Raw genomic sequence first — 25,911 nt, 5'->3', positions numbered from 1 at the left:
TTACGGATTACGAGCGTGAGTTTATGTATGTATGTAGTTCAATACGTTCTCGTCGGCCGACACGAACTGAAGAAGGATTTCCATGCGAGAAACACCCATAAACTTTACTCCAATACGTCTCAGACGTTGACGAACTGGAGTAGGGTTTCTAGGTTAATATGCGTTAAATAAACAGCATGTAATGTAGGCAGCGTATTTAGAAATGCAAGTTCAGTACGTCCTCGCCGGCCGAGGCACCCGTAAACTTTACTTCAATACCTCCACGACGGTGATGAACTGCAGTAAGGTGTCTAGGTTAATATGTGGCGTATTTAGAAATGCTATTTCAGTACGTTCCCTTCGGTTGAAACGAACTGGAGTACTTAGAATTTCCATGCAAAAAACACCCGTAAACTCCACTCCAATAAGTCCACGACAGTGATGATCTGGAATAGGGTTTCTACGTTAATATACGTTAGATAAACAACCTGTAACGTGCCGGGAAGCGTATTTAGAAACGCTAGTTCGGTACGTCCCCGTTGGTCGAGATGAAAACCAGGATTTACATGCGAGAAATACCGTAAACTCTACTCCAATATATCCCAGATGTTGACGACTTATGCGTTGAAATTTGCTGTCATTTGAAAAAGCCCAGAAACCCCATCTTTGGCAACAGTAACACCCAATGTTTCTTTCCAGGTGAAAGAGAAATCCTCCACAGCGTCTCCGGAGAGTTTCGCTCAGGGGAGCTTACTTGCATCCTGGGACCATCAGGCGCCGGCAAGTCGTCACTCCTCAACATCCTGGCTGGATATGTGTAAGTGACATTATAGCATTACACTTGTACCCCCGAAGGCCTACCAAACGTGTATACCTACTCCTTGCCGCTATGTTTAAGCTCCAATTTTCTATGTACGTAGGTATATTTCATTCAATTATTTGAAATATATTACACTTATTACTCAAAAAACCATGCCAGAGATATCAACGAGAAATATGTTCATAAATAACCAGCCATAATTACTACCAACCCTACAAAAACAGATCCCTTATTCATTAAGACCCCCAAAATTCCACAGAGCCAAACCTAACAATTACTTAGCAAGTGGTCACTTACCGTCCCTTATACACAATTAACACCTTACATTGGACCAATGTTATTGGCTGGTCCAATAATCCTTAATTGGTCCGAGATCACAAAGGTCCTAAACACACAACTTACATAACTAGATCTCTTGATGGAATTATCTGAGCATCTTAAGAGAAACGTGATCTTCTAACCGGCTAGTGGATTATTTTACTAGGATTATGCTTCTGATACTTATAAATTAATACTTGGTCTAATGCATGGATGACCAATTCCGGGTGAGAACCCCCAGCGCGCCCTATTTGTCCGGCCATGTAGCTAAGAAAAGGGATCGCCAATTACTTTCATTGCGGGTCCATTCTGTGGCACCACGGCGGGCTGTTGCCTCTGTCTGTGGCCGTGTGGCATTCGATGAGTGGCAGAGACAAGACAGATCAGATCGCAGGCTAAACTGTCTGTCATTTTTATAGTTGTTAATTTATTAATTGTCCTAGTTTAGTGGGTTCCGATGGGAAGGAAAGTGCAAGGAAAATGAACCTACTTATTCACAAAACACCCAGTACAGCACTTGCACTAAGCTATAGGTACGCGGTCGAACTCTGGCAGTCCGCACTTTACGCTTCACGGAACACTACACAAATCACTTTTTTTACTTCCACTATTTCTTTACTTTCACTTTTCCACTTCTTCCTTCTTAAAACGGAATTGGCTTCCCGCGTCTCCCTCGCTTCTTTTATACCTCTATAGTCACACACTAGAATGCACTAGAACTATCTACTTCTTTCTCGAATAATCTAGAAAATCCTTGAACTTGCCAGTCCGCAAAGACAAAGATACCGCAAAACGTAAAAAAGAAAAGAGGATTTCCATGGCAACATTTGAGAACTCTTTAGTTGCGAAGTTTGTTTTTGACAGAAGTGGCATTGTCAGGCTGAATGAGTGACTTTCCAGGCAACGTTCCCGAAAAACAATATAGATGGCGGTGTTCAGATTTAACGTAATAATTACTTATTTTCTCATTGCTCGGGGTACATAATTTCTATTCTATTCTATTTTCTTTGTTTTTGGCTGCATCGTTCAGAAACGATGATTCTGCCAACGTCAAGGTTCAAGAGAAAATACTTAACTAATTATACAAAAATATAATGTAATGGCAGAGGAATATATAAAAATAATTGTTGCTTAATATTTGGGTCAGATACGTATAGAATTATGCGTTGCTACCTATATTGTGTTAGGGTTCGTAATGTTTATTTTATTATTATTAGATTATATAACTTATTAAAAGACGGAATAAAGTCGTCGCTTATCGCTATCGACCCACTAGGGTCGATTAATTCTTTCAAATATTTTTCCTCTCAGACGACGCCCTGAGCCGAGGTTCGCGCCCAACTGGGCAACCTCAGGCCTGTTGTCTTAAACGTTGTACCGGGTGAGAGCCTTCAGCGCTCCCCATTTGTCCGGCCAAGTAGTTAATGCCATCTGCGGCAAATCTACAATAAGTCACGTCAAAAAAAAAAAAAAGGAATAAAGTCGTGAATCTGTGTCACGACTTTATTATTTTTAATTTGGAACTGGCATATTATTTCATTTGTTTTTATTTTGATTTCTTCTTTTTCGAACGGGAACGTTTTCCCGCCTTTTTAAAAAGGCGGTGACGGAATTTTGGTTCGGTTGCGGTAATCTGTTATCAAGAGTTGGACAGTTAACATTGTTTGTGAAAATATAACATTATTCAAGAGAATTGCTGAATTGTTTGATTACAACGAGCAACTCCCCTCCTGAGAGCAGTAGTATTATCACAATTGCTTGTCGTTATTTTGATCAGAATAATAATGGGTGGAGGAGCTCGGTGGCGCAGCGGTTAACGCGCTCGGTCTGCGATTGTTGAAGTTAAGCAACTTTCGCAAAGGCCGGTCTTAGGATGGGTGACCACAAAAAAAAAAGTTTTCATCTCGAGCTCCTCCGTGCTTCGGAAGGCACGTTAAGCCGTTGGTCCCGGCTGCATTAGCAGTCGTTAATAACCGTCAATTCGCACTGGGCCCGCGTGATGGTTTAAGGCCCGATCTCCCTATCCATCCATAAGGAAGGCCCGTGCCCCAGCAGTGGGGACGTTATTGGGCTGATGATGATGAATAATGGGTGGAAGAATCAAAATAAGTTGTGTGTGCCTGGATGTATTTATACCCAAAAATAAAGATAAAAGATGCAATTTCCATAAAATTAGAAGGTTAAACGAAGACAAAACTGTACAGCGCCATCTACAGTATTTTTGAGGAACGTCGCGAGGAAAATCCCTCATTGCTTCAGAAAGCATATTAACTCCCACTCACATCACTCTATATTAAAGTACTTATATATAACTTCGTGGTCGTTACAAAAGGGACGCATCATAAATTATGGTTTTGATAGGAATTCTATCAATATTTTGTATCGAATATTGAATAGGTCGTTAGTACCTACGAATATAGAAGGGATATCTACAAAAGGTACAACTTCCGACAAAGTTAAACAACCTTCTAACGTTGAATATGCCTATTCAGCAAAACGTCATTTTATATTTATGATTCTGTGAAGTTTGTTATTTTGTACATTTCATGTTCATCTATTTTTATTTGACGTGGGTATAGCGTTTTTACCACGTGTTTACGTTTGGTTATTGGTTTTCGGAATACGCTGGTGGAATTTATGATGTTCATAGGTTTTTATGCTTACATATTAGATGAGCGTTGTTGATTGTAAGTATGTACGGTCACGAGCATTAATATGTATACACTTTGGTACCATGTCACATTAACTTTTTTGACAAATTGAACTGTAAATCTCACTAAATGTCAAATATGTTAGTGCGACAGAGTCCTAAAGTGGGTACATTATATTGCTCATGACTGTACGATCGCGTGGCCCACGTTTTCCCTCATTCAACGCTTAACGCTATCGGCGCTAGTGCGGTTGATTTATTCTTTCAAATATAATCCTTTCAGACGAGACCGTGAGCCGAGGTATGCCAACGCCCCAAGGCCTGTTGTCTTAAATTTTGTACCGAGCGAGAGTCCTTAGCGCTCCCTATTTGTCCGGCCAAGTAGTGAATTCCATATGCGGCAAATCTAAATACGCTTAACTAACCTTAAGATGGACAGGTCCGGTTTGACTCGTTAAAAAGTGGTGTCTACCCACAGACCCTCTATTTAGACTATAACGCATAAGCTCACGACTATAAAGCCTCCAGATTGTACTGTATCTTTCGTCCATATGTGTAAAACTTTTTTTGTATGTTGTGTGCAATAAAGTATATTTGTATTGTATATCCCAATGGAGTAGTCAGAGGTACATCTAGCGTAAGACGATCTAAGTACCCACACCTCAGCGAGCTTTCTGTTAGACCAACGTCATAAGTAATGAGCTGTGTCGCCGTCTATAATGGTCGAGCCACCTGTGTTAGTGAATAGTGGTGTTAGACTTGTGATGATTGACATTCTTCCGAATACATTCCTTAGGAACGGTACCGAAAAGTATCGGCGTCCGGATGACGTAATATACGATCCCGACGACCCGATTACTTTAGCCATAGAGGCGGCCAATCAGCTCGCGACACCAACTTCAGAACCCCGATACCGACCCCGCCGGCGTCGACCCACTAGGGTCGATTAATCCTTTCAAATATTCTTCCTCTCAGACGACACCCTGACCCGAGGTTCGCACCCAACAGGGCACCCTCAGGCCTGTTGTCTTAAACGTTGTACAGGGTGAGAGACTTCAGCGTTCCCCATTTATCCGGCCAAGTAGTTAATGCCATCTGCGGCAAATCTACAATAAGTCACGTCAAAAAAAAAGATGATTGACATTCTATTTCCGATATCCATCTACCTCCCTTTAAAATTTATGACTTGAGACATTATAAAAAATACAGAAGCAGACCAAAAAGGATAAGATAAATTATTTATTATTTTTAAAGCGTATAAAATATATTACCGACCAAATAATGTTATAGTAATTTATGAACATGAAAATTATTTTATTTAACTTTAGCAAACGAGTATGACTACTAGCGCCATCTCTTGACAGATCGTAGAAGTATTAATTTTAAAACCATTACAGACTATAAACTCATCTCAAATTTTCAGATCAAATGGCGTTTCGGGCAAGATCTCGGTGAACGGCCATGCCAGAGACATGCAGATCTTCAAGAAGTTGTGCAGCTACATCATGCAAGATGATCTGCTGCAGCCGAGACTGACTGTCGTCGAGTCTATGAGAATCGCCGCCGACTTAAAGCTTGGCAAGGAGTTGGGGAAGGCTGAGAAGGAACTGATTGTGAGTATTCATTATTATCGCAGGAGCGGTCAGGGCGTTTTACCGAATTCATAAATGATTATCACGAGCTCAGAGGTGAAGAAACACATCGTAAGGAAACCCACATTCCCAAGAAATGCATTTTCGGAGGTATGTGATCTAACCTGTATTGGACTGGTTTTCCCTTCGTGGGTTGGAAGGTCAGACAGGCAGTCGCTTCTATAAAAAACCGGAGCTGTCAAATCTTCAGGTTAGGTAAGCGGACCCTGTGAAAAACGGGATAATGCTAGGGAGATGATGATGAGTAGTCACGGCATCCGGCGCACGATAAGCTGGCCCTAAGGTCGATTCCCGATGGAGATATGTCGAAAAATACTTCATGAGGCGACAATACCGAGTTTGGTTTTCCCTTTGCACATTTATTTAAGTACTCGTATTTAATAAAGGACACGAAGACTTTACAAGCTTATAAAGATACCAATGTCGTCGATATTGTAAAGTACCTACTATTAAACAGAACGACCAGTTCAGTCTCTTCTTCTATCGTGTGGGTTGTGAGATGAATTACCAACTTCATCAACCCTGGAGTCAGGGTTATTATTGAGCCGCCAAAGGCCCCTGACATGGCTCATGTAACGACTACTTACTTACATCAGTAAGTAGTAACCGGGACCAACGGCTTAACGTGCCTTACGAAGCACGGATCATCTTACTTTCGGATAATCAGGTGATCAGCCTGTAATGTCCTAACTAAACTAGGGATCACAAAGTGATTTTTTGTGATATGTCCCCACCGGGATTCGAACCCGGGACCTCCGGATCGTGAGCTCAACGCTCAACCACTGGACCACGGAGGTCGTCGTCGTCGTTGGAGGTCACGGAGGTAACAGTTCAGTACAAAGCGTTTATTAATAAGTGATTATATTTCAATAAAATAACATTTAACAATAGTCTCAATGCGCGGTAAGAATTAGATTATTATGTCTAAGTACGTCAGCTATTAGTGTTATGACGTTCATTAGCATAGAAATGTATCAGTCGATATTAAATCGATCGATATTCTTTTCTATCTCAAACTACTTATTAATTATTTTCGAATAGTGTATTCTATATTGATACTTAGGTACTTAACTATGTTACTCAAAATTCTATAAAATTCCAAGATGCTATTCAAAATTCTAGATTAAGTAAATTTATCTTTTTTGGGGTTATTTATACGTTTTTACAATAAAATACCAGACAATATTTTAAATTTGTCAGAAAATAAATTTAAAGCTCATGTGAAGCTTACTTTGTGTAAAAAAGCTCATTTTAAGATTAATGACTACCTAAATAATAAAAATGTCTGGTATTGAATGTGTTGCTCTAGTTATTCAATAACTTGTAATGTGTCCCCATTGATTTAATAGATGTGTTGCTGTTGCAGTTTCTTGTCATTTCTTCTCCTCAACCATAACACCTTGCGAAATGACGTAAATTCAAAAATGTTGCATTGACCTTCAACAAGTTTATCCATTACGTTAAATAAATGATTCTGATTTCTGATTATAATATTGGTATCATTTCTAAAATGAAAATATAATAAATCATCATCAGCCCATTAACGTCCCCACTTCTGGGGCACGGGCCTTCCCTATGGATGGATAGGGAGACCGGGCCTTAAACCATCACGCGGGCCCAGTGCGGATTGATGGTTATTAACGACTGCTAATGCAGCCGGGACCAACGGCTTAACGTGCCTTCCGAAGCACGGAGGAGCTCGAGATGAAAACTTTTTTTTGGTGGTCAGCCATCTTATGACCGGCCTTTGCGAAAGTTGCTTAACTTCAACAATCGCAGACCGAGCGCGTTTACCGCTGCGCCACCGAGCTCCTCAATATAATAAATAGCAATATCAAATTAATAATAGCATCTAATCACTTAAAGCCGCGATGCAATGTCGTTTAATTACCTGCGAAATATAAAACTATTTTCAGTATAATCAGGCAATTTATCCGCTTAGTAGCTGATAACTGAATCTGCATGTTAACACTAACTGAATAGAGTTAATTTATATGCACATTCATTTTCATTAGAGGGGATATCTATTAGCACCGCCATTGAATTATTATCTTATATTTATTGGTACAGTGTGTTAGTGACATCGTAACGAATATTGAGGGGGATGATTCAGACCATGATTCTGAGTTGATATCAAGTGGAATTTTCCGTCGCGAAAGTATGCAACGGAAAATAATAATTATAAAAAAAAAACAAAAAGTCTTTCATGAATTTTCTGACAGGAAATTTCACTTGATATTAACTCAGAATCATGGTCTGATTCATTCCCCTTTCGTTACGGTCTCACTAACACCCTGTATTTATTGAATATATACATGTTGTGAGAAGCTGCAGTAGTTTTAGGCGGATGAGACCTTTGTTATGTAAAAATTGACGATTCAAAGTGTAACTATGTTACCTACTGAATAAAGATATTTTTGAATTTGAATTTGAATTTGAAAATGTGTCGACTAGAACGAGTTGGCCACGGACTCTAAATATACTACATATACTGCCAGTATATGCCAGGTCCATCATCTATCTATAGATACAAACTTTATGGCTTAAGAGCAATTTTCTAACGCCGTATACTTTTTAAATTTACGACATTCGTATATAACGTTGATCTTTTATTTAGCTTTAAAGTAACAGCTCTCAACTGAAAGTACCTAAATGGTGCTTCTAGTATTTTATGGAGCTATTCACTATATTAAAGTATTTGATGCTACTTCCTGGAGATGGTTGCAGAATCGAAGAAGAATTCGAATTTTGTTCTTATTTAGCCTGCTTTTTTGTTTGTCCCAAAAAAAATAAATTGGCGTCGCTCACTATTGACTTCTTCTTCTTCTTATCGTGTGGGTTGTGAGGTGAATTACCAACCTCATCAACCCTAGTGTCAACGTTACTATTGAGCCGCCAAAGGCCCCTGACATGATTCATGTAACGACTACTTACTTACATCAGTAAGTAGTAACCGGGAACAACGTGCCTTCCGAAGCAGGGATCATCTTACTTTTTGGACAATCAGGTGATCAGCTTGTAATGTAATTTTTGTGATATGTCCCCACCGGGATTCGGACCCGGCACCTCCGGATCGTGAGCCCAACGCTCAACCACTAGACCACAGATGCCGTTTTCTTTAAATTGATAACCTTCTTCTTGAAATTTAAAACTTCATGAGCGCACATTCAGAATAAGCATCGTAACATGCCGCTACTTTAGCATGAAACTCCGCACAAAAGTAGAAATAGAAATACTTTATTTGCCTTTGAAAAGGGTACATTAATACATGGATGTACATAGTACCTCTTACGACTACACATATACTACATATACTTTAAGAGAAACACCGAGAACTTGTATTCACTTAATTTATTTCGGATAACTTAAGAATTCACAAAAATTACAATAGGTCGCGCGGTAGCGTCGCTCGGCGATGCGGAACTGAACACTGTAGGCTGAACCCTGCCGCCCGCGCACCGGGAAGAGACGTACACGCAGGGAAGCAAGGGCCTCGTAGTTTAGGGTGTACTATGGTCGCTCTTATAATACGTATATTGAGAAATTCAATAAATAATTCCGCCCTGAAACTCCGGGCATTACCCTTAGATATACGTACACGTACAATCATCCCTTAAGGGTCGGTTTACTTTAGGCAATAAAAGGTTTATAAGTCCTAAAACCGAAGTCATTGCTCGCGTGCCGAATGAATAGCCGATCAATTAGAGGGGAACACTCAAAAGAGGCAGTCGGAACCGTATTACCTTTAGGTTGCGATAGTGAATGGATTACGATGACATGTTACCGTTTTAGGGTAAAAGTTTCTTTCAACACTAACCCGAAATTAATCGACTTTTAGCCCGTTAATGCCATAATGCAGCAAACCTACATTTTGTGTTGTTGTAAATATGTTAGGTGCCCACAATATTACAATTCCATAATCCAAAACCAATGATTATCGAATTTGTTTTCGAATTCATGTTTGAATCATAAATGATTATCACGTGCTGAACGTAGAAATGCATTTTCGGAAGTATGTATGTGACCTAACCTGTATTGGGCTGGTTTTCCCTTTTGTAAAAAACCGGACCTGTCAAATCTTCAGGTTAGGTAAGCGGACCCTGTGACAAACGGGATAATGTTAGACAGATGATGATGACACAATATTACAATTTAATCGAATTGCTAAACCTCGTACGTTTGTACAATGTAATATTCTGCCTTTGTTACAGGTTGTATTTTGGCAATATACTTATTAATTAATTACACTGCTATATTAAATAAAGTTTAAAGGAACTCGGTGGCGCAGCGGTAAACGCGCTCGGTCTGCGATTGTTGAAGTTAAGCAATTTTCGCAAAGGCCGGTCATAAGATGGCTGACCATCAAAAAAAAAAGTTTTTATCTCGATCTCCTCCATGCTTCGGAAGGCACGTAGATACACATAATTCAGGCGCATAGATTTGCAACAAATAAGGCGACATACCCACGCACTAAGCGGGCGATTCCGAGAAAGTAAAAATTCACGTCTAAATTTTGTTTTTTAAAAAAATAGGAAAGAACCGGTCAATAGCGAGTGGGATTCGCGCGATGATTTTTTTACAGCTTCAAGGGACCGCAGACATAAGTATACGATGTTAATTTCAACTTGATACCTACTTCCACGCGTTCCTGGAAAAAAATCTTCAAATCCCGAAGACAGACGGACGTCATGAGCAATATCATGTACCTTAGAACCCTGTCGCACTATCATATTTGACATTTAATGAGTATTACGGTTTTATTTGTGAAAAAAGTTAATGCGACATGGTTTCAAAGCGTATACATACTAGTACTCATGACCGGACAACAAAGTGATCCGATAAGGGCTCCGTTTTTCTTTTGCGGTTCGGAACCCTAAAAAAAATTGAAAAAGCGCAATTTTTAGAAATGTGCGGGATTCGGTGTGCCATACCTTGCGTGTTTCTCCGCTTCTATGCGCGTGATCCTCATGAACGCGTGGGGATTGCATTGTCTGTGTGTTAGACTGACAGTCTAAGACTGTGCGTGTTTTCTATACAAACGGAGATACTTACAAGCAACGGAAGAACACGCGCTACGCAGCATCATGCGGGGCAGTGTGAGAATCGCCTAATCCGCTTACAATTAAGTACTTTGTGCAATACTGACAGAATAGAACTGACAGTTACGTTGCTGCTACTGTTAGTTGTTGCTATGTCTCTACATAATGGTATTTCCATTCCAGGTGGAAGAGATCCTGCAGACCCTGGGTCTTTGGGACCATAGACAGACCATGTCCGAGCGTCTGTCCGGTGGTCAGCTGAAGAGACTTTCAGTAGCCCTGGAGCTGGTCAACAACCCGCCCATCATCTTCCTGGATGAACCTACTACGTAAGTACAATAGGCTAGTTTCCAACTAGTCGAAACTGTTACTGTTAACGTCAAAACACGAAATGACTATGGAATTTGCATGAAAAAGCAACCTGTGACGTCATAGAAAAACGTAACAAAATATCGCACTTATTATTATTACACTTATTAAAATACATAAATAAGTTAAATAGAAAAAAAGAAAGCGTTTTTGTCACCTTTATATCTGTCTTTATTTAGTACTCAGACTTACACAGTGTTACTACAAAACAAAGACTAAAAGATAAACTATGTTTAAAATATAATCCGTATACGAAAGAAGTCCCGAAGGCCGCGGCGCTACTGTCACAGATTCTGCATAGAATTATGATGACTTGTCAAATTAGTTTCATCAAAATCCGCCGATTTCTTTCGTGGCGCGAAATACTATTTCAAACCTAGTTTATTTTTAGTTTGTGTTTTGTAGTAGTTTATCTTTGATTACTTGTGGCTCTGCCCACCCCATTAGGGATTACGGGCGTGAGTTTATGTATGTATGTATGTTATCTTTGAACTAGCAAACAACCCAATTGTGATACAAAGAAGAAGTTTGAGTTTCGATTTCTTCTGTCGTGAGGGTTAAGACTTCGATAACCGATCTCACCAGCTGGTGTCAGGGTTATTATTGAGATTCTTAACAGAGTTCTAAATAATCTAAACTCCTTGGAAAAGTATTCTTGAAATCGTTCGCCACGAGAAAAACTTTTAATTAACTTACGCCTTCAAAAAGATTGTCCTAAATATAGGACTGGCGATCCATACTATGTCAAGCCTCTTCAAAACAAACGACATTTTCCTCATCCACTATAAAACACCACCTTCAGCGTACATTGTTATCCTTTTATACAAAGAATTTTCATCACGTTACACCAGGCACATAATACCTAAATATTTACCTCCACCAACAAAACTGACGAGATTGCAGCGTCGGAATATATGACGTCAACGTCGCGTCACAATGACATAAGAACCGACGGTTCCGCGAACGTTCAAAGGCTGTATAAAGGAAATTCGCGACGCTCTAGTCTTATAGTAATGATTTATTAAATATGTAACAAAATGTCGCAAAGGATAACGAAGAAGCTTGTACTCGTAAAAAGTGAACATACAAATTTCACGCCTATTTCAACATGAGTAAATCTTTCGTAAAGACACTCCCAATTTGATGTGTTCCTCTGCCCCACCACCAACCTTCACCAGTTAGTTTATACCGTCTTCGTAGTCCTATTACCCTTCACCCACTCTAAGAATAAAAAAAAATAAACAAATAATTCTTCTTCTATCGTGTGGGTTGTGAGGTGGAGTACCAACCTCATCCACCCTGGGGTCAGGGTTATTATTGAGCCGCCAAAGGCCCCTGACATGACTCATGTAACGACATACTTACATCAGTAAGTAGTAACCGGGACCAACGGCTTAACGTGCCTTCCAAAGCACGGATCATCTTACTTTCGAATAATCTGGTGATCAGCCAGTAATGTTCTAACCAAACTAGGGAGCACAAAGTCATTTTTGTGATATGTCCCCACCGGGAATCGAACCCGGGACCTCGGTCGTGAGGCCAACGCTCAACCACTGGACCACGGAGGTCGTTACAAACAAAATAATTAATAAAGGTGAATACAAACATTACGAGGCATGTTCCTCGCACGCCATGCGCCCCACGCCTCATGTGTTATACTTACGTGCGTAGCACATGCCTAACCACGAATATAAAGGTGATACACACATTCCGAGGCGCGCGGCGCATGGCGCTGTTCCCGCTTCTTTTGTTCCCAATGTTTGTTCCCGCCTTTATAACCACTATCGAGACACCAATAAATTATAAGCAGTTGTACAAAAGCATTATCCGTCCCTACGTGAGATATCGCTCATAATTGGACAGTATTATTACTTTAGATTAGACAAGCGTACTTTATTTGCAATTTAGCCTTAGTTCACAAACTAATTTAACTTATCTGTGAATCTTACGTAATGACTTTCCATTCCAGAGGCTTTCAACATTTTGTTGCGGTACTCAATTTAGAAGTCTAGATTGTTACCTACAAAGCTGAAAGTTATATATAGCACGTCTCAAGGGCGTACTCTTTGACAACATTTTCACATTAATTTTATTTTACGAGATTTTCTACTTTTGATCCATTTCCATTCTTTACGTAAGTATGTTGAATTATCAAATATTTTTGTACAGTGTTTGCTATTTATAAATAGGTACATAATATAATAAGTATTGTACCTACCTACTAACTTTTAATATGGTATTTTAAAATATAAGTATTATAAACAGCCTATATACGTCCCACTGCTGAGCACATGTTTGATGTTTCGATTTCTTCTGTCATGAGGGTTAAGAGGTCGATAACCGACTGGGGTCTAATCTTATTTCCTGGGCAAATGTTTTCACACGTCATCCCCCTAGCGTTATCCCGTTTTTCACAGGGCCCGCTTAACCTGAATATTTGACAGGTCCGGTTTTTTACAGAAGCGACTGTATATCTGACTTTCCAATCCGCGAAGGGAAAACCAGTACAGGTTAGGATCACGTATCTCCGAAAATGCATTTCTCGGTAACGTGGGTTTCCTCACGATGTTTTCCTTCACCGCTGAGCAGGTGATAATCATTTATGAAGCAAACATGAATTCGAAAACAGATTCGACAATCGATGACAAAGGTTTGGCCTGTGCTGGATTGGAACCTCAAAGTGAGAGGCAAGCGCTCTGCCATCTGAGCTACCACAGCTTTGTGGTACCTGCGAGTATTATTTTACTATAAAGCTTTTTCTGTCTGTAAGGCGACGATAAACATATACCTAGATATAACAACTATTAAATCAAGTCAAAATCAAGCCGAGTCCGTAGTTTGAATACGAATTACGGTAAGTACTTTGCTAAATTCTCCTCAATCCTCAAATTTCCTACAACATTCATAAACTGCCTATATACGTCCCACTGCTGGGCACAGGCCTCCCCTCAATCAACCGGAGGGGGTATGGAGCATACTCCACCACGCTGCTCCACTGCGGGTTGGTGGAGGTGTTTTTTACGGCTAATAGCCGGGACCAACGGCTTAACGTGCCCTCCGAAGCACGGAATCATCTTACTTTTTCGGACAATCAGGTGATTCAAGCCTGAAAAGTCCTTACCAAACAAAGGACAGTCTCACAAAGTGATTTCGACAATGTCCCCATCGGGAATCGAACCCGGACCTCCAGATCGTGAGCCTAAGGCTCTAACCACTAGACCACGGAGCGCCACTACAACATTCAACATGATGTATTCAATCTAGACTTAAGTTTACGTCAAGTTGATTGATTGACTGTTAGCGGTTAGCGGCCCCCGTGGTGTAGTGGTTAGAGAGAGATTGTCGCTTGACTTGGAGATCGAGGTGCAGTAGGTTTTGTAATCGGTTTCTTTTCATAGTCACTCTGGTCATTTGGTACTCCGGCTCGCTTCTCAATCGCGGTACTGGATTTGCATCAATGAGTTATTGATTTATCTTAAGTGCAGTTTTCACTAACACAGTTGGCTCGACCATTATAGATGGCGATTCGGCTCACCTATCACGTTGGTCTAACAGAAAGCTCGGTGAGGTGTGGGTACTTTATTCATCTTGCTATGGATGTACCTTTGACTAGCCCCTTCTATGATATAAGTACTCATTAGCGAATGTTAATTTATGTGGAATGGGGCATGATGGACACAATAATATTTCTTCAATTCTTGTTTATTTAAAACGTTTTATGAATTTATTTAAAACATTTTCCATTTTCAAACAACCGACCGCCATTTTCCTGTCATTCCGCAATCCTCTCTTCTCTCTCGCTCACTCTTCGCTCTCTCTTTCACGCACCTTTACGTTACGTTTCATTCCGCCTACCATTCCTACATTTGTGTTCTTTTGTTTCTTCTTCCGGACCTGTCAAATCTTCAGATTTGGTAAGCGGACCCTGTGAAAAACGGGATAATGATGACGGGAGATGATGATGTTTACTTCTTCGCTCGTGTGGATTATGAGCTCAATGACTTACCTCATCTACCCTGATGTCAGGATTACTATTGAGCCGCCAAAAGCCCCTGACATGGCTCATGTAACAACTACATACTGAGGCAATTAGTAATCACGATCAACGGTTTCAAGTGCCTTCCGAAGCACGGATCATCTTACTTTCGTCCAATCAGATCATCAGCCAGTAATGTCCGATGTGATTTTTGTGATATATTATGTCCCTTTGGCGGCGCCGCCAAAGGATGTTTTCGGGGTACCGAACTGAGCATAGTACCCCGCTAGCCACAAGTTGGTAGTGTGACTAGGAATCGACGATCCGACTGTGTTATGTTGGAAGTTGTTTAAATGCGTCTTGCTGTGTAAACTTCGATATCGCGTTTCACTATTGCTTGAAGACTGCATTATTGAATGTGGCGCCATCTGTTGCATGTGGGCGGAACTAGGTGGCCAACTAGTTGGGTCCGCCACAGTCCCTAACGAGAATCGAACGTGGGACCTCCGGATCGTGAGCCCAAAGCTCTACGGACTACAGAGACCGTTCGTAGATATAGACGGGTTAATAATGAATGATACCTGAAACGCTGGCAAAGGAACAGTGGGCAAACTGCCTAGCTTATTCTCTCAAGATTTCCATACGAGCCGTCATTTTTATGTAACAATCTTTAGAGGTGTGTAGCTTTAATATTCTCCACTTTTCAAGTGTTGAACACTGCCTCGAATATAACATGACTTGAATACGGTTAAGATATACAGGGTGGCCCAGAAGTTCAGGTTCAAAATGAAAAATTAGATAGAGGGGCTCATTAGCAACCAGAAACACCCCCATGTATGTTCAGCAATTATTTACGGTTTAGGAGATATGACCCATTTTGTACCTTTTTCTAGATTTTCTACCTTACTTCAGAAATAATCATTTTGTCGCTATTAACAACGTTAGAAAGAAGCAGCTACATTGTATGAGAATGTCAAATTTTCCTTCAAATCTGTCTGTCTTGCAATCTTTGAGGGCTAATTACTTAATTTTATGCCCTTATTAAGGGTACTTTTTTTGGATGTTTCTAAAAGCCTATTAAATGGAGCAGTTTTTTGAAATACTTTCAGGGTCCATGACAAGCTCATGTGTTTATTATTCTTCGGCGAAGTATTAACAACTGTAACAATTTTGGTCGAATTCTCACTTTGATTTCCGATAACTTTTTTTTTATACTTGATTTGACTTTGATTTATCTTTGATTGAGCGGTACACAGCCTTAGGCATAGTTGTGAAGTAAAATAAAATAATTATTAAGAAAGGGATAGCGACAAAATGATTATTTCTGAAGTAAGGTAGAAAATCTAGAAAAAGGTACAAAATGGGTCATATCTCCTAAACCGTAAATAATTGCTGAACATACATGGGGGTGTTTCTGGTTGCTAATGAGCCCCTCTATCTAATTTTTCATTTTGAACCTGATCTTCTGGGCCACCCTGTATATATAAACTTTGAAACTACAAAGGAAGTATTCATGAATCCCTTTGTAAAAACAAATAAAAAAAAATATACGGTCGAATTGAGAACCTCCTCCTTTTTTGAAGTCGGTAAAAAATACATTTAAATATGAAATAAGAAATATTTTAACTAACCTAAGCTAATAAGCTTTGATCCACATATCCGTGTCTCAAACTGGGAAGTATGTTTATCACAATGTGCCAACTCAATATATGAACTTACGTACCTATTTACATATGGATATGCCTTTATAGTATCAATAGATTTTATTCGGTATAAGAAATGGTATTCGTGTATGTATCCGTATAAAAAGTGTTCTTAATAATACTAAACTTTATTCACGTGAATATCTTTATTTTTAAGTAGATAGCTTTTTGTATAGCAGTGTGAGTGTGTGTGTGTGTGTGTGTGTGTGTGTGTGTGTGTGTGTGTGTGTGTGTGTGTGTGTGTGTGTGTGTGTGTGTGTGTGTGTGTGTGTGTGTGTGTGTGTGTGTGTGTGTGTGTGTGTGTGTGTGTGCGTGTGAGTGTATGTGTGTGTGTTTATGTGCGTGTGAGTGTGTGCTAGTAAAGTAGAAACAGATCTCTGGCTAGCACTACGACAAAAATCTTGGGATTGGTTTTGAGGCCACTTGACAGGTTGGGAGGAAATGAATAGAATAGAATATAATAGAAATTATTTATTATGAAAGGACGCCACATACAAAGACAAGACAATAACATCACTTAAAATTTTTCACAAAATAATTACAAGAAGCATAGGAGGATGTTCATTACAATGATCATAAGGTGGTAGTGGACGTCCTGAGATAAAAGGGCCTCACTCAGCACAAGACGCGGCGTGAACCACGACGCTGGTATTATGTGGACCCTGTTGGATGAGGCACGAACGTCGTGTTTCATTAATATGCGTTAATATTCGTACATAGATTAAATATTACCAAATTACTTAAATAGAATTTAGGTGTAAGTACATAATATATATTAAGTATATATAAATGTATGTATGTGATAGATGTTAACTAGTGGATGTTCGTATCTAAACAATTGGGCGTAGAAGGGATTCAGTGTCGTCGTGAGACAGACTCTGAAGCCATTTTTGTGTAGTTAGTTTATATTCTAGTTTGGTAAGCGAATAAGAGTTTAAAGTTTGGTGTAAATTATTATATGAGGATACGTTAGGAAACTATTCAGTATTAATTTCCAAAACTTAGATTTTCAAAATGTTGTAATTTGCAGCGACAGCATAAAAAAACTGACTTCCGGTAGGGCAAATAGACATATTCCGAAAAAAAAGAATTTTGGTAAACCTTCGTTTCTTTTTTAATAATATTGAAATTAGTTTTAAGTAATTATGTAAACTATCTTCCCCTTAACGTTGATCCACTGTTTACCGGACAACCTGTATACAAATGGGACAAGAAAACAAAAGAATCTATGGCTAAAGGTAGTTCGAAACTTGGTTGATTTTGCTATTAGATGATTTCGTTGCATTTGAGTAGTTTCAGAAAAAGGTGTATTGGAGTGTTGTAAGAGTAGCGTGTGTAAGATGAATAGTAGGCGAACTTGAAAAACTTGAAAAAAAATGATACAGTAGTTGGGTAGGGTATAGAAGAGGTTTAAAGGTTCTTCCAGCAGAGCTTTTTGGGCACGCTCTAGTTTCATAAAGTGCTTATCAACAAAATTGTGGGATATAGAAATAAAAAATTAAATCAAATCAAATATACTTTATTGCACAGAACTAAAATTTCAACAATCAGACAAAACACATGAATACAGTACAATTTGGGCGGATAAAACGGGATATTTTAAATATCTTTCTCTCTCTCTTTATTTAAGAGCTGCGCTCTTGTCGGTGGAGCAATCGCCATTCCTCTCTTCTTCCCGCCAAAACTTCACCTCCCGATACGACACGACCTGCACCTTCTCTTTTATTTGTTTCATAAATGTTATCCTAGGTCTACCCCTTCCTCTCTTCCCTTCTATAATGTTTGTTATAAATGAATCGTATCGTATCAGGTGGCCAATCATATTTCCTCTCCGGTAAATATCTTTACTCCTTATATTTTAAATAAAAAAAAAACTTCTTCCCTTATCCTCTAACCCGACAGACATCCAACATCGACCCGCCTCTCTTACTTTTAAAAACTGCCTTACGTCCCATTATCATTAACCATCCTCCATTCATACCATAAACAATCAAATTCCCATTCATTATCCTTCCATAATATTCTCACTTTCCTACAGCTAGCATCTCCCTATGTCGTGACATCCAGTTTCTAAGAATAAACGGGTCACAGCATTAGTTCCGGGTAACCTGTGTTTGTATCGAAAAAAAGAAAGGAAAGCCAAGGAGAGGCATAAAGGTAATCATAGCAATTATTCATGTGATAAAACCGTCGTCCAATGCAAGCGGTGATGCGATTTTTTTAAAGGCAGACAAAGGAGATCATCGGCTCTCCATACTTTGGCCGGCCCAAATTTGAAAGTGCCGACCAGAGAAAAAAAATGTGTCGAACCTTTCGAGTGGATTGCTCTGATCATTTATTCTGAAACTTTTTTCGCCAAAGTGTAGGTATCTATGAAAACACCAGATTTTTGAAAAATCGAATCAAGTCCAAAATAGTGGTCATAGGCGTTTAATTCCATAGTAATAAACATTTTGACAATCCTTTACATAACGTGCCTGTTATATTATATTTTTTTACAAAATGAATCAAAAATCAAGTTTTTTTTTTAATCTAACAAAAGCCAAACTAATGGTCATACACATTTTTGTCATAGTGAATAATGTTTACAGGTATCTTCTCGATAGCTTTGACATGTGTTTTTTGCTGACCGGCACTTTTCACACAGAAACTATAACGTAAAGTCCAACAAAAGTCAAAATAATGGTCATAGAACGGATAAGTTATAACGGATTATACCAATATTGTTTCTTGGCCAGCACTTCACATTTTCACCAAAAATGTATGAAAATTCATGTTTTTTTAATTCGAATAAAACCGAAAATATTGACCCTACAGCTTTGGTGCCATAGTAATAAATGCTCAGACGGATAAGTTCTAAGGATATATACCATTATTGTTACTTGGCCGGCACTTTACATTTTGAACAAAAATGTATGAAAAATACAGTTTTTTGGATTCGAATAAAACCGAAGATATTGACCCTACAGCTTTGGTGCCATAGTAATAAATGCTCAGGTGGATAATATCTAACGGAATATAGCAAAATTATTTTTTGGCCGGCACTTTGACTTCTGGGCCGAAATCCGATGATCTCCTTTAAGGGTCTTTCCAGGCTATTTTCCCAAAAATAATATAGATAGCGCTCTCGAGATGTAACGTGATAATTACCTATTTTCTTAATTGTTGGGATGACAATAAGGCGATTCCCTTAGTCTAACACACAGAAAATGCATCCACACGCGTTCATGCGGATGCATTTTCTGTGTGTCAGACTGTGCGTGTTTTCTATACAAACGGAGATACTTACAAGCAACGGAAGAACGCGCTACGCTGCATCATGCGGGGCAGTGTGAGAATCGCCTAAAGCATGTAGGTACTGAGTTCCAACACAGTTTATTCCATTTTCTTAAATCACACACTGTGTGACACATACCGTCCCCGCTTTACGCCATTCCGGGGAAAAATAACAAGTATTCTAGAATACTGTCATAGACAATACAAAATTGATCATAGACCTCTTTAGTGTAATCACAATCCACACGATAAAAAAGAAGTGAGGCACGATCTCCCTGTCTGCCGATAAAACTCTTTCACTGTAGCATATCCCTAATTGGAGCCCGACCAAATTCTTTCCCTCAGATTATTCTCATCCGTATTATGACCGGGGTAAGGTAATTGTGTTTTTTTACCGCTTTAATAAAAATAACCGATGAATGGTGGTAATACCTGCAGACGTCATCTAATTTTATTTTAAGTTATACCTGTCATTTTCTTATCCACCCAAAAGGAAAGGCACGGATGATTGACAGCTCCTAATTTTAGAAAGAATGAGTAAATGAATGGATAACCCGGGCGAATCAAAGAGGTTCCTCGCTGGTATGCAAACCGTTTGACGTGTGCTGTCAACATAATTCTGTCGGATTATTGCCCAGTGTAAAATTTTTAGACGGTTGTTTTAGATTTGTGTTTAAAATTGACGTGTGTTCCATAAATTTTATGCTTGTCGATTACCCGTCCCCTTCCTTTTCGGCGTAAAGAAATCACAGATATAATTTAAAACAAAATTAGACGGTGTTTACAGGAATTAGCAGCAATGTCTAATGGGCCGGTTTATTTCCTGCTTGAGAGTTTTCTTTCTATGTCGATTTGATAAATCCATTTGAGGATTACGAGTAAATCATTCGAAAGTCCCTGAGGTAATTTACGTTTGAAGATTTATTATCTTTGTACGTTTTCCCACTGCGAAGAAACTTTATTTTTCTTAAAAATACTTACTTAATCTTTTTACCCGAGAGCGGCGAAGCAAAAACGAGGATTGCGTGTTTGCCCGTTATTTATGTATGAACGCCTATTCCTTCCTTACTTCTAAACCACTTGTAGCCTTCTACAAGTGGTTTAGAAGTTAGGTGTAATTCCTTAATGACAGAATTAAAGATGACGGATGAAAGTGCGAGAGTCATAAAAGCGAGAACTAGTATAGAGAACAGGAATGAATGAGGTAGTGTAGAGTGGAGCCCAAAAAAGAATGATAATAAACTAGGAACAGTGCGAAGATTTATTTATTTATTTATTTATTCACTACTACCACACACAATACAGCATTACAGTAAAATACTAATGCGCTATAAAAGTGTCAAAAACAAACTATTATTAAGTAGGTATATAACAAAACAATAAAATAGTAAACCTTATTAATTAATTAAAGAAAGAGGGTAGACAGATATGTCTGCCCGTAGAAAATTATGGATCTACCTACTCCACTCCAATCTCATCAGTCATCCCGTGATCATGACACTTGCAACAGTGTCGAAATATCGGGAGTCTCATATCCCCATTTAAACGCGGTAAGAACCCGTTATTATGTGTTTTAATTAATTAATTAAGTCAAAAAACCTCATAACAAATAATCAGTAGTGCTACTTTTGTGAACTCACTCAGAGCACAGACAAATAGATCAGCTTTTTCCGCTACGTGGTTCAGAGTGCAGAGTGCTCGCGTTAATGGAGCCTTGTTGAGGAGGTTGGTCCGGCCGCGGGGCACGGCCAGCAGTGGCGGCCGGCGGCGGCGTCCCACGTATCCGTCCGGGACACATAGGGCAACATGCCGTAATATATCCGCGTTCATAATTTTACCTCTGATTATCTTAAAAATATAGGAAGCCAGTGCCAGCTCTCTCCTTACCCTTAGATACGTCTGTATGTAGTTGTACAAAGACCCTGCATATCCTGCGGGAGGGGGTAGGGAAAAGCTGCAGTAGTTTTAGGCGGATAAAACGTTCGTTATGTAAAAAATGACGATTCAAAGTGTAACTGTGCTTGTAAACTACTGAATAAAGATATTTATGAATTTGAAATGACATTTGTATAGATGTGTATACTTATGTTAATCCCTTAAAACATTATTTGTCTATTCTATGTCGTTAACGAAAGCCAAAACAATGTTGGCTTGACCCTTTGATCGCAATACCTATTTCTGTACCCTGTCCATACTTTGATTATTTTCTCTCCAATACACTCTACATCAATAAAAAAAGGTAAATCTTCAATTAAGGGCACAGAATCCTTTGTAATGAGATTGCGCATCTATTCTCTTTTAGATCACATGTTTCGTAAACACGACCCTGTTTTATGATCAATTAGACCTTTATTTCTAATTGGGCTCAGGAAAGTACTATTGAATGGATAAGATGAAGGAAAAATCTGCGATTCCGAGAGGTTAATTACCTTTCGTGGGGTTACTTCTAGTATAAGATAAATCTAAATTATTTATTCATTTAAGTACCTATTATGTTTGCGTGCATGAACAGTTCTACATACACCAGAACCCACAGACTTCGAATATCGGTAGGTACATATCACAAAAATCACTTTTTGATCCCTAGCTTGGTTAGAAGTCAGGACTTTACTAGCTTATCATCGGATTGCTTCGGAGCCTACCGAACGTATCTACGTTTATCCGATATGCAACAAACATTTGCATTGAGTTAATAATACTTTGTCAAATGAATTAAAAATACTGACTGGAAACAAGTTCAAAATTAAGCTAACGAAAGGACTTATGAATAAGTAAGTGTTCAGTACTAAAATTTGAATTAATAATTTAATACAACAATAGATCAATTATGTAATAAATATAGATTTGTATAATTTTCAATGGCAATATCTTCTTTTCAATGTAAGTACCAATTTATATTTCTAATTTATTTTTTTAATATTTGCACGCGTGCATTCGGCCGAACGATACTTTATTGTTCACACAAATAGGTAGGTTAGTAAATACAAAGGATAATTCACATTTTTTATTTTTACGTGATTTATTGTAAATTTGCCGCACATTAACTAGTTGGCTGGACAAATGGGGAGCGCTGAAGGCTCTCACCCGGTGATAATTTACAGAAGCAACTTACCGCTTCAAAGGCAAAAGCGGTGTTATCGTTAAAAGCAGAGTTACCTATGTCTCAACAGTTCCACCTTATGACTCAGTAAAGAGTGGGTTAAGAGTTACCTCGGGCAGTAACCGTGCAGTGATCACAGTTATCTTCCCAGGCAGTCAGCCGTGCAGGAATGGCAATTACTGTCTATTGCAGCATCGCTTTGTACAGTCATGTACCATAATAATTTATGGCAGGTATATTTTGTTATGTATGTTTTCTCCATATTTCGATACTGTGGAGAACTGGAAACCCAGACTACGAAGCCCTAACCTTACAATGCCCTGAGCTAAGGTTCGCGTGCATTTGGGCACCTTCAGGCCTGTTGTCTTAAATTCTTTTCCGGGTGAGAGCCCTCAGTGCTCCCTATTTGTCCGGCCAAGCAGTTAATGCTATTTGCGGCAAATCTATAATAGGTCACGTCAAAGAAACCCAAGAGTCCCAGACCTTTGGAAGACATGGGTGGAGCCAAGGCGAATATGTCATCAAAACGCTCGGTCGGTCGTGCTCATTAAAACGTTGATTACTTACCTATTATTAAGTGTGCTGGTTGACTAATATGGACAGTACTTTTATATTGAAACAAAACCGTAAAACCGTAATTGACAAGTACCAATAATAAAGTATTCGTAACTTCAGGTATTTAGTATCAAAAAAAAATGTATTAAGAATTCGCTTCCATGAATTTCGTTGGATTTGAACTTAGGTAAGTATACCTAAATTCGCCTGAATCCGATCACTGATTATCAGCCACTCCAATAGAGTTTGTACCTAAATCTCAACACAACAAAGCGGAACACAGCGATAATTCACGACACAACGCAAAATCGTTCGCTTGCCTACCGATAGATTACAAATTCCATTTTATCGGACCAGATAGTCCTAGGATTCGGAATATACGCCTGGTTAGACATAGACAAAGCCTGAAAATAAGGCCTTTACAGAATCTATTTGTGCGGATCTAAACAAAAGCCAGTTAAGAGGAAACGGATACACGAATGAACGCACCATGGTAATCGCTACCGACATTCGACAATCGTGTTTGATTTCGTAATGTATTTGCTTTTGAACGTAGATAATTTCGCTAAAATTATAGCCAATATATATTATATAATATACACACACAGCTGAATATACAGGATGTTAGCGACATCGTAACGAATACTTAGGGGGATGATTCAGGTGGCAATACTATACTTTTGCGATGGAAAAATCTTGATCTTTTTTTTTCTTTTATCTTTTAATATCTTTATTTTGTACCATTAAAGCCTTAAATATATGACAATATTTGTTTACATTTATAAATATGTAGTTACAGGCTACAGGCTGTGACATAATTGCTATGAGTCGGCTGTTATCCCTATTATTATTATCTCTGAATAATGAGCTGAATCATTCCCCTCAGTATTCGATACGGTGTCACTAACACTATGATACTGTGAATAAGGGATAACGCTAGGGAGACAAAACTGCATATATACGCAATTATCTGTGAGATAGCTGGCATTTTATTAACATGTAACATTGGCACTTGACCTTCAGCGCTCCCCATTTGTCCGGCCAAGTAATTAATGCCATGTGCGGCAAGTATACAATAGGTCACGTAAAAAAAAATTTTACTCAGGAAGTCACTAGTCGTAAACGTAAAAGATAGCTTGCTGCAACTTGGATTTTAATATAGAAAACTGTGTACTTAAAAATATGAACTCGGAAAAATATTTATAGGAAAAACTATGAGCTATAAATAAAGCTAGTAAAATAGGTGTTCCAAGCATTTTTTTATATCTTTACTTCATAATAAAACACTAAAATGCAACTACTTCGCTATTTACTTACCCTACTCTACCCGAGCGGCTATACTTAAACAGAGTTTATTCGTGAAAAACTTTGGACCAAGCTAAAATGCAATCTAAGTTTTAATCCTTCTGATGTATTTTAGATACTATGTTCTGCATCTGACGACAGCAAATAGCTATTAATTTAAAAATAATAAAATCTTTATTACTCTCACAAAAAGTAATGCCATTGTGATATAACAATACATTCATTTTAAAGATTTTTTTATTAAAGATTTTTTATTATTTTTTTTATTAATTTATTCATGATTAAGTATTTAATCGGCCGGTCATTGGATGGGTGACCAAAAACAATATTTTCATCTCGAGCTCCTCCGTGTTTCGGAAGGCACGTTAAGCCGTTGGTCCCGGCTGCATTAGCAGTCGTTAATAACCATCAATCCGCACTGGGCCCACGTGATGGTTAAAGGCCCGATCTCCCTACCCATCCATAGGGAAGGCCCATGCCCCAGCAGTGGGGACGTTAATGGGCTGATGATGAAGTATTTAATACCCTGTCAAACAACTAACCAGAAAATAGTTATTTGTTTATCGTAAAGACTGTGGTTCTGTGGTACGTCAGCTTGCTTCAGAAACGAAGAGTGCTGCGCGCCGGTTTGAACCGAACTTGCACCAATGAGTTATTAATTTATCTTAAGAACAGTTCCACTAACACAGTTGGCTCGACCATTACAGACGGCGGATACGGCTCACCGCCTATCACGTTGATCTAATAGAAAGCTCGATGAGGTGTGGGTACTTAGTTCATGTTGTCATTGATATACCTCTGACTACCCGAATGAGATGTAGTCATAAGGTTGTTTACGAGTGTGTATTATAAGAAAAGAGAAAAACAGGCCTTGTTAGAAAGAAATAACGCGGCCAGTATAATGGACACCTGGAATTGGAATGAAATTGGTTGAATGGAATTGGTTTTGTGGGGTTTTTATTGTAACAAAATTTTCTGTATTTTTTATGAGAAATGAATATTATACTTACTTACTTACTTACCTTTGAACCAGGTACGAGAGAGGGCGGTATTTTAGAATAACCTGCAGTGTTTGTGCAATAATTTAAAATATTTGGTGGGTACTTAGTTCATGTTGCGATAGATGTACCTCTGACTATCTCAATTGGGATACAATCGTGAATTTACGT

The 25,911-nt window shown here is 38.8% G+C and overlaps 2 protein-coding genes across 3 annotated transcripts in view; both read left to right on the top strand.

Moving 5' to 3' along the window:
• The window catches only part of LOC126368383 (neutral ceramidase), a 354,827-nt gene that overhangs the window by 133,447 nt on the left and 195,469 nt on the right, over positions 1–25,911 (top strand). The window lies entirely within an intron of this gene.
• Positions 1–25,911, top strand: part of LOC126368395 (ATP-binding cassette subfamily G member 4-like) — a 118,796-nt gene that overhangs the window by 76,168 nt on the left and 16,717 nt on the right. The window contains exons 2-4 of the mRNA XM_050012364.1: positions 679–796; positions 5,191–5,380; positions 10,642–10,787. Coding sequence (XP_049868321.1) covers positions 679–796; positions 5,191–5,380; positions 10,642–10,787 — 454 coding nt within the window. The remainder of the gene's footprint in view (positions 1–678; positions 797–5,190; positions 5,381–10,641; positions 10,788–25,911) is intronic.

The sequence above is a fragment of the Pectinophora gossypiella genome, chromosome 7, assembly GCF_024362695.1.
Source record: "Pectinophora gossypiella chromosome 7, ilPecGoss1.1, whole genome shotgun sequence".
NCBI classification, from domain to species: Eukaryota; Metazoa; Arthropoda; class Insecta; order Lepidoptera; family Gelechiidae; genus Pectinophora; species Pectinophora gossypiella.
The sequence above is the reverse complement of the archived record's forward strand: the minus strand, read 5'-3'. Positions and strand labels throughout refer to the sequence as shown.